This window comes from Anguilla anguilla, chromosome 2 (assembly GCF_013347855.1).
Source record: "Anguilla anguilla isolate fAngAng1 chromosome 2, fAngAng1.pri, whole genome shotgun sequence".
NCBI lineage: Eukaryota > Metazoa > Chordata > Actinopteri > Anguilliformes > Anguillidae > Anguilla > Anguilla anguilla.
In genome coordinates, this window is record NC_049202.1 from 31,324,598 (window position 1) to 31,334,730 (window position 10,133).

General features: G+C 37.8%; 1 protein-coding gene across 7 annotated transcripts; it reads right to left on the reverse strand.

Annotated features, from left to right (window-relative positions):
- Positions 1-316: 316 nt before the first annotated feature.
- LOC118217629 (centriole, cilia and spindle-associated protein-like) lies at positions 317-8,970 on the reverse strand. Of its 7 annotated transcripts, none has more exons than XR_004763255.1 (6): positions 8,876-8,970; positions 7,643-8,074; positions 6,976-7,274; positions 3,825-6,221; positions 1,562-1,601; positions 317-1,076 (listed from the first exon to the last, which is right to left on the reverse strand). XR_004763255.1 is itself a non-coding variant. In XM_035399583.1 (6 exons), exons 2-5 carry the CDS (start codon positions 8,019-8,021, stop codon positions 1,595-1,597), a joined length of 861 nt encoding a protein of 286 aa, XP_035255474.1. In that variant the 5' UTR covers positions 8,022-8,074; positions 8,876-8,970; the 3' UTR covers positions 317-1,076; positions 1,562-1,594. The 7 variants fall into 7 exon arrangements, 5 of the variants coding, with proteins under 5 accessions (XP_035255474.1, XP_035255449.1, XP_035255465.1 ...); XM_035399583.1 differs by having other exon boundaries at positions 6,046-6,221; XR_004763253.1 differs by having other exon boundaries at positions 317-1,601.
- Positions 8,971-10,133: the final 1,163 nt, after the last annotated feature.

The following is a 10,133-nucleotide window of genomic DNA, read 5'->3' on the forward strand; positions in this document are numbered from 1 at the left end:
CTCCCCAGGACAATGTTACAACAGCAGGTTGGGACCTGTTTATTTTAGGCATCACTTCAGTCAACTGAATTTTATCCCCAGTTATGTTCTGTTTATTTCATGACCTTTAGCAGGTGTTAGACTTAAAGGACTCTTCAGTCGTTGGTTCTTTGGCATGTCACAAGTTTAATTGTGGAGTCAAGAATCAGTAAAGCATGCTATGGAGGACAGTCACAAAATCTTGCTTTTAAATTAATGGATTAAAAATCAGCTGCCATAGTTGCAACAAGCACTTGGACTCATGTGTGTAACAGAGACTTTATAAGCACAACTGGTATGAAATTTAATTTTTAGATTTATTTTCTCATCATGGAAGAATGTGTGAAAACAAGAAACCAAAGTGTTTAAAATTTCCAACAAGACATGAAGTACCTAAGAATTTTTACCTAATAAATGTAAAGGTAAAATTGTTTTTGTTTCAACAAACAATACAAGGCAATTCATATTATATATCTTAAAAACATATTTGCCATACATAACAGTGAGTCCTCAACCCGTGTCCACACAAACGACTTCCTCTCAGCACCATCTCTACTAGCCTGCAATGTGCTGTTGACTGTTCCAGTATAAACAGGCCATGCTCCAAGCTCTTAAACATTATATAAACAGTCCTTTCAGAATAGAATTCAGCAAGTCATTATTAGCCAACTAAAAGTTATCCGTTTATAATGCCAAAGCTACCAGTAAATAATTATTACTCTTTTCTTTATAAATACCATTAAAAAATTACATTGGTCATTCTTCTTTGAAAATAGAAAATACAAAAAATACATTAATTCCTGAGAGGATGTGTTTTTGAGATACTAGTCTATGTATGTGTACAACTGGGCTGTCTCAGTAAGAGCTGTGGCAAGGAAACAAGCTAAAGTACATTACACAGTACAGTCTAAGCCATCCAACACAGCGATGTCCTGAAATGTGATACAAACAGTTTTGCAGTCTCTGTTAAGTGAGGACCGTGCACACCGGCTGCCGGTGACGGGTTCGGTTTCAGCTCTTCTCATTCGGCCGTCCAATATGGCGACATGTTTGGTTCCCTAGCCAAAATGATGGATTTCATCAGATTGTACATACATTTGCCAGTGAACCAGGCACCTCTCCTCCCTTTATGACTGACAGAAATTAAAGCATGCATCAGATTGTCAATGGTGCATTCTGAGACATTCTTGTGAAATAAAATTCAAACATTCTCTAGGGAAAGGCTGTAGGTTTCAGAGGAGAGCAATGGATATTGCAAGTGTGCAAACAACATTCAGTCCAACAAATGGGCAACTATAAAAGAATATTTAATTTGGGGAAAAGATTGAAAACTGCACACAAATTTCATTAAAATATAACAAATAAGGAATAATACTAGTGCAAGTAAAATTGGTTCACCACTTAAACCTGCTGTAAAAAAAGAAAGAAAAAAAACTAATACTGGACAGCACAATTTTCAAATATGAAAACCCAACAAAAGATCAATGAAACATCATTGCATGCAATGTGATTATTGGATTAAGTAGAAAAATGAAAACCTTACTTTGTGAAACAGCAGCAAGTCTGTGATGACCAGTCAAGCTCTGTACAATTCAGAAGAGCATTTATTAAAAAAAAATAATGCTTAAATGCTCATTAGTTTAAATATCCTCAGTGTTGACAACTCATAAATGAAGAGGAGATGACAATAAAACACAAAGCAAAAAAATCGAAGTATCTGAACATTAAACAAAGAAAAGCATTATAGACAGTAAAACTATAGCCTCAATGACAAACCACATGCCAACAGTCTCAATCTGTCACCTACAAACATCATATGGTGCAGAAAATATACAAACACCAACGGTGAAGTTTAAGGGTTTCAAACAACACAAAGTTGTTAAAATTTAGATGTAAAAAGGTTGTTTATTAATGATAACACACAAGACAGTTTTTAAGACACTGTCTTCTTAGGTCTGTATTAAAATAACGCTAATACACAATGAGTAATGGAAAGAAAGAATCCCCGTTTGGGATGCATTGGGCGAGAGGACAGGACAGGTCTCCAGTCCATCACAGGCAACACACGTACCATTTACTCATGAACTCGTAGGCAATTTAGACTCTCCAATTTACCTAACCTGCACGTTATTGGACTGTGGGAGGAAACTCTGCACGGAAACAAGGAGAACATGCAAAATTTGTGCATGTTTTGTCTACACAGAAAGGCCCTGGCTGGGATTCACACCACGGACCTTCTTGCTGTGAGACAACAGCGCTACCTGCCACCTGCCAACTGTGCCACAGTGCCACCCAGGATTTATAAATGTAAATTTAAGTCCTTTCTTGATTATTAATAACTATCACACAGATTCCAGCTGACTGAAATGTGTTTAACTTTTACTCCTGTATTTCACCTTCTTGCAGAAAATCTTAGCCAATAGCAAAACATGGACAAATGGAAAAAGTGTATTGCTGTTAGATTAAATCTAGGCCTACATTTAGCAGAAATGGAAGCTACTGTGACAGATTGTCCAATACAGCTGCATTTAGTCACAGTTTAGGACAGAACACAACCTTTTACATCCAACCAACAGACAAAATAAATAAATAAATAAATAAATAAATTATATATATATATATATAGTGAGCTCCATAATGTTTGGGACAGACATATTGTATTCTTTTTGTTTTATTTGGCTCTGTACTTTTGATTTGTTATCAAACGATTCACATGTGGTTAAAATGCAGATTCTCAGCTTTTAACAAAAGGTATTTTTATATACCTTGGTTTTACCATGTAGAAATTACAGCACTGTTTATACATAGCCTCCCATTTCAGGGCACCAAACAAATAGGTTCTCAGGTGTTTCATATAAGTCTGGCTAAGTCAGTCACCCAATCTGAATTTAACTGAACATGAGTTTCATGTGCTGAAGAGCAAACTTAAAGCAGCTAGACCCCAAAAACAAGCAGGAGCTGAAATGGCTGCAGTACAGGCCTGCCAGAGCGTCACCAGAGAAGACATCCTGGTGATGTCTATGGGTCACAGACTTAAAGCAGTCATTGTATGCAAAGCATATGTAACAAAATACTAAACATGAGTACTTTCATTTGCTTAACATTAATATGTCCCAAAGATTATGGTGCCCTGAAATGATGGGGGGAGGGGGCCTATGTATATAAAGTACTGTAATTTCTACCAAAGTGCCTAAGTGCATAAAAATGCCCTTAAATAAAAGCTGAGAATCTGCACATTAACCACATATGAATTGTTTGTTTACAAATATAAATTGTGGAGTACAGAGCCAAATCAAGAAAGTTTTCTTTTTTTTACATTTATTGAGTCTTTGTCTCAAACATTTTGGAAATCACTGTATATATTACTGTACATATTACACTGACCACAGTTATGGATACCACCTAAAAAATTAGCATAACTTTTTTTGCACAAACTCCATTTAAATCCAACATATATGTCCAGCAGTGAGTACATGTTGTTTGAAGTACAGTAGACATTGCAACTAGCCATGCCTACTGTGATTACATGTTGTTTGAACTACAGTACATGGGCTGTAGCAGCTGTCAAAGACCTGTGCTGATACACCTTAATGAAAAGCAGGCTGATGTTAGCGTTAGGGCTTGATCAATTTAATTTCCTGTCTTTTGAGGCTTTCGGAAAATGCAAACATTTAACTTAAAATGTAGTTTTTTTTGGGATTAATAAAAAAACTCTTTTTTTTCTTGCTCTTGTTATTTAATTGTTAATTCAATCACAGTATTGTCTATAAGCCCAAGCACACATGCCTAAACAAAGTACGGCTTACTTCCTCACAATGGTGCACCATCACCTTCTGCATAAGTGCTCTTCCTTTCCCCCTATGCTCAGCAACAACTCCACCGTAGGCTATATCAAAGCACTGTGGGAATTAAACAACTGCTGGAAACAAATTCCACTCATTACATCTATAAACAAACAAACTGGGTAATAACAACATTCTAAATTTGGAGAAAAGATCCTTTAAAGAAATTTAAATGAGAGAATACAACAACTGAATGTGAGCAAACTTTGGATACAGAAACACATCACTTACTATAGGGTCAATGACAAATAGGTTTTCAAAGGGGAAAACGTTTGAATTTAATAAATTATTCTAATGTTCCCTCAGATATTACCAAAGCATTCACATTCGTTCGGTGGAAAATATACTACTGTGTTTCATACAAGACTGATTTAAGTTTCCTGCCCAAAAATGTCTGGCTGAAATATATAACACTATAAAACTGTAAAATTAAAATACGAAGAATACTTTCGCCAAATACCAACCTCCTATATGGAAACTAAACAGTCATATAACCATGAGTAGTATAAACCAATTTTTTTAAATTAAAAACATACACCTACAATATTTCAAAATAACATTCAATGAAAACCATGTGCCTTACTGATGCAAAAAGAGTAGTGTGTGTGTGTGTGTGTGTGTGTGTGTATATACTGTATATATACTGTATATAGAGTGCCATGAAAAGTATTTGCCTCTATCATAATTTCCTCTATTATTGCATGAATGGTTTCATGTCTTTAAACAAACGTAATATTAGAAAAATGGAAACTGTGTAAACCCAAAACACATTTTAAAATAATTATTTAACATCTCATGAAAAAAGTTATTAAACACCCATATCACTCATGTAAAAAAATGAACTGCCCCCTTGAGACAGACTACACAGATAAGTCAAAAGTGGAACTTTTGGATGACACGGGTCTCATTGTCTGGCATAAAATAAATACAGAATTTGACAGTAATAACATCATACTAACAGCCAAACATGGTGGTGGGGATGCTTTTCTGCTGCGGGACCTGGACAATTTGCAGTTACTGAAGGAACCACAAATTCTGAACTGTACCAGAAAGGAGATAGTCAGGTCATCTATCCGTTAAAAGTTTTGGAGGGGGCTAGTCAACATCCTGACTTTAACCCAATAGAGGTACCGTGGCAGGACCTGAAACAAGCAGTTCATGTTCAAAAACCTACCAATTTGTCTGAGTTAAAGCAGTTCTGCAAAAAAGAGAGGGCTAAAATTCCTCCACAGCAATATGAAAGACTGATATCAAATATCAAAACAGGAAGTGTTCGGCTGCTGTTAATGCTGCTAAAGGTAGTGCAACTAGTTATTAAGTTTAATGGGGCAATAACTTTTTCCATTAAATAAATATAATTTATTTACATAAAATGTATTTACATAAAGTGTGTTTTGTGGATACTCAGGTTCCCTTTGTCTAATATTTCATTTTGGTTAAGGATCTGAAACCATTCAGTGTGACAAATAGGCAATAATAGAGAAAATCAGGAAGACGGCAAATACTTCTTCACAGCACAGTATTATATTTAATACCCTTGTCATTACATCGCCCACAGCCATATTCAGCATACACATAATATATTTATTTTATTTTAAATATATAACCTAAAATAAAGACTAATATACACTTAATAGTTTGTGTAACCATCAATTGCCTTGTTACTGGAATGACGATAACATGGAATGATAACTGTGCTTACACTGACTCACTTCTGTTGTATAAACAAATCTGACAGGCAATTTGTATATACAACAAAACAATTTACCGTTTTAATAACGGTTGTGTTGTTTGGAGTTTCCTTCATACAGTTAAACTGCATGACATTTTTATACATTATGAAATTCCCTGAATTTATATAGCCATAAACAATTTTGTGGTTCAGTTAAGGGAGTACAATTCCGTCACATAATATGTTTACGCATTAACTAGAAAATACAGAATACAATATGGAAAATAATTAATTTGGTCACGTCATTGACCCATAGACAATTGCTGCCCATTTTCAACCTCTGCCATTTTATACAGCACCATTTTGTGAGAAAACAAAAGCCACACATTCTACTTCCAACACCATTGGAAGTGTGAATCGGCTGAGCCATGTGTACAGCAGATGCTAGTCAGTGTCCTGTAAGGAAAGGCGATGTAGATTAGGCCTGGGGTGGGTTATACATCCGTGCCCTACCGTGACCGAGCTGAAAAGCAGCGCATGTACTCGGTCATCCAAGGGTCATCCACAGGATCTAGTTTGGCCTTATGCATCTTCTCCAGATCAGCCGACCGTGCACGCCTGCGGTCGAGTGCTCTCCCCCGTTTCTCAGCTTCCCGTCTGGTTTTGGCTCGCAAAGCTGACGGGTAAATCTGAGGCAGAAAAGCATCCATTTTCCAGGTAAGAAAATCTGCCCCGAAGACAGATCCTCATTAATGTATAACAAAACAACCACTTTTAATCATTCATGAGTTTCCAAAGAGTATTTGATGTCAGGTATTGAAGGTTTGCTTGTCAAGAGGAAGTATCAAACTACTCCACGAGGGCTGCTCCATTGTGAATGTTGAATTTCCTCTCAGTTACCATTTTAATCTCATAAATGGAAGCTTTGGTTATTGTTATTTCAAGAGGTACAAAGTTGAAAAATAATGCACTGACAGGCCAACTTTTATATCTTGCAGACGGCCCTGTAAATGTGCAGGCTGAAGAATAAACTTCCAGTACACTCTGTGGCATCCAAATGAACACCAGGCAAAACATGCAGTAACATTACAGAAATTCAACAATACTTCATATCATCCAGATATAAGAAAAGCAACATTTTAAAATCAAGAGTAACTGTTAGTCAAGTCATTATAAACACAAAAGCGTAAGTAGGTCAATGTATGACACTGGACACATGTGGTTTCTTTTTTCTCTGAGCCTGACATTGTCGACATAAAGACTGTTCTCACAGATTAATTTTCCACTTGGATATGACATGTGCATTAGATTTATTTTATCTTGTCTTAAAAAAAAGCGACATTCAACAGGCATCTTGATGTAAGCTACTGAACGTCCCTGTGTGAGAACTATTTTGTATGTCTGATTCTCTATAGCGCTACTTTATGCACACTAAGGGCTTACCTCCTTTGCTGAAGCAGACGAGCACACATTGTGGGTTTTCTTGACTGCTGTCTCTGCCTGTTTCTCAGCCCAGCCATAGAGGACAAAGGGGTGTCTGTTCTCCTTCTCGGTCTGTTTCTCCACGGGCTCCCGTGGAGGCTGGCTTTTGGCCCTGGCAGGCTTTCGCCGGAGGTGGGAGTTGGAGGGCGCGTGACCGCTGCAATCTGGCTCTGAGCGTGCGCCACGGGGTCTACCTGTGTGTTCTTTCTCCTCCCCATGTCTCTGGTCCTCCTCAGTTGAATCCCCTTCCACAATAGCATCTTTTAAAAAACAGTAAACTCTTAATTACATATATTATGGATTTAGTATGGCGAGGAAGAACGGTTGTGGAAAATTTTATTTTGGAGCAGTTTGGTGATGAGATGGAAAAAGGATCCTGCAGAAGGCAGCTTTCCTAAATTCCTAGAATTGTGATCCTCTCTTAATCTGGGTGAGGGCAGTGCATTGAAATCAATGTTTTATGAAATAAAATGTGAAAACCAAAGATAGATTATTGGTTTGTTCAAACATTACTTTCTTTTGACATCATTTTCTTCATTAATACATATGGATGAGCAGTCTCAACGCGACATTTACACAGCACCTAGAAACCACATGAACCAAAGTACAATGTAACATGCCAACATACCTGTGTGAAGCAAAGGGTGTGAAATGTCAGTTTCTGCCGGCGGTTCTGCTATTTCAAGACAAGTACCGTTCGGCTCCGACGAATCTTTAAGTACACTTTTTTGTTCCAGCGGTTCACAGGTCTCGTTTTCATGCGGCGTGGGAGATTTAAGGACAGGGAGATTTAAAGGTTCGACCTTATTCCTGTTTCTGGGAGTGGATCTCCCGCTCGATTCCGATCCACTGTCCCAACCTTCCCAGAACCACGGCTTATGAGCCTGTTCCAAGAGCCTTCGAGTCAGTCTGTATTTCAGTGAGTCTTCGTAACATTTTGAGTACGTTTCCCATTTTGGGTCTTTAAATTTCTTCATATATTCCGTCCTAATCTTCTTTGTCACCATTTTCTTCGACTTGCTTGGTCTGATCCCAACTCCCCAGGTAGATCGCGTAATTACTGTGTGAGGAAAGGAAAGAGTTCACATTATTGACTCAACAATGCATTACATAAACAATATTGCTAAGCAACAGCGCATACCGACGCCGATGCTGTTGTCACTGCACTGTAGGAGCTGTGAAGCTGCGTCCAGTTTGGTCACAGGTGGTACCTTTATCCGCCAGAAATCAAACAAAAATGTGCATGCACACTGGTGAGAGGGTCTTCTAAAAGAAATTAATCTAAGTAGCTATAGAGTACGTGCACATGAAATACCTCGCCGCCTAACATTACTCCGAATATGGCGTAGCAGATGCACCGAGAAGCGTTTGGACGATTTAAAACCTTAATTAGTGTGACAAGTAGCATCTTAGCACACTATAGATAAATAATAAGCCTACTTATTACCGCTATTCGTGCAAAAGCTTTACGGATGTGCGATGTGATAAGATGTACGGAAAAATACTGTTTTGTCAAGGGTATGTGCATTATTTATTCCTGTTACATAATAAATCATCCCATGTAACATATTTCACGTTTAAAACTTATGTAAGTTTTCCATAGTAAAAATTCCAATGCGAAATCGAATGTCTAACAAACTGAGCAGCACCTCTACTGTTTCAACTACTAGATTGGTGACTGATATTAGTGATCCGATTTAACGTAGCATGCAAAACTGTCTCTTGATGGCCGTGGTACCATTTTAATTAGCCTACGCTTGTTTCAATAAATGGTAACATACCATATATTTTAAAAACGGCATGTGTCTGAGATGACACAAAATACTCATATAAATTTAAATGGTAGAAGTAACCTACTCACTGGCTCAGGTGACAGAAGAAAAACAGTCCGTGCAAATGGCGATTTTGACGCGGTTTTACTCTACCTGCGTCATGACTCCTCCTGGTGCTTTAGGATTGGGCAGATTATAACAGCTTGTAAACACCGCGTAGCCTACAGCCGGGTTGTTCACGAATGGAGAATTATCTTCGGGAAAACATAGGCTACTCAGGGTCTAGAATTAGGCGATTTAATTTTGCTGTAGGCTATGTTTTGTGCCCAACACTGGTTATACAAATGACCGTGGAGCACGGGTCTGCAAACCAAAAATATATTTTTCCTTCGAAAATTTCATAGGTTATTACATTGTGAGTCGTCGACTTGTGTGTATACACTGGTTCTTTCAAAAGGTGAGAAAGGGACAGATTAGTTTCCCACCCTCAGAAACTGCATCAATCCGAGAAAGGAGTTTGCACAAGTTTTCCTGGAATATTTCTCCTGGACTTTGATATATATATATATATCTGCTGAAGTTCAAACCAAGCATCAGAATGGGGAAGAAAGGTGATTTAAGTGACTTGGAACGTGGCATGGTTGTTGGTGCCAGACGGGCTGCTTCGACTATTTCAGAAACTACTGATCTATTGGGATTTTCACGCACAACCATATCTAGGGTTTACAGAGAATGGTCCGAAAAAAAGAAAATATCCAATGAGCGGAAGTTCTCTGGGCGAAAATGCCTTGTTGATGGCACAGGTCAGAGGAGAATGGCCAGACTGGTTCGAGCTGATAGAAAGGCAACAGTAACTCAAATAACCACTTGTTACAACCAAGGTATGCAGAAGAACAGCTCTGAATGCACACGACGTCAAACCTTGAAGCAGATGGGCTACAGCAGCAGAAGACCACACCGGGTGCCACTCCTGTCACTTAATGAAGTGGCCGGTGAGTATATATATATATATATATATATATATATATATATACATATGTGTATATATATATATATATATATATATATATATATATATATATCCATCCATCCGTCCACTATCTATACCCGCTTATCCTGAGCAAGGTTGTATATATATATATATATATATATCCATCCATCCGTCCACTATCTATACCCGCTTATCCTGAGCAAGGTTGTATATATATATGTATATATATATATATATGTATATATATATATATCCATCCATCCATCCACTATCTATACCCGCTTATCCTGAGCAAGGTCGAGGGGGGTGTTGGTACCTATGCCAGCGTGCATTGGGTGTGAGGCAGGAATATACCC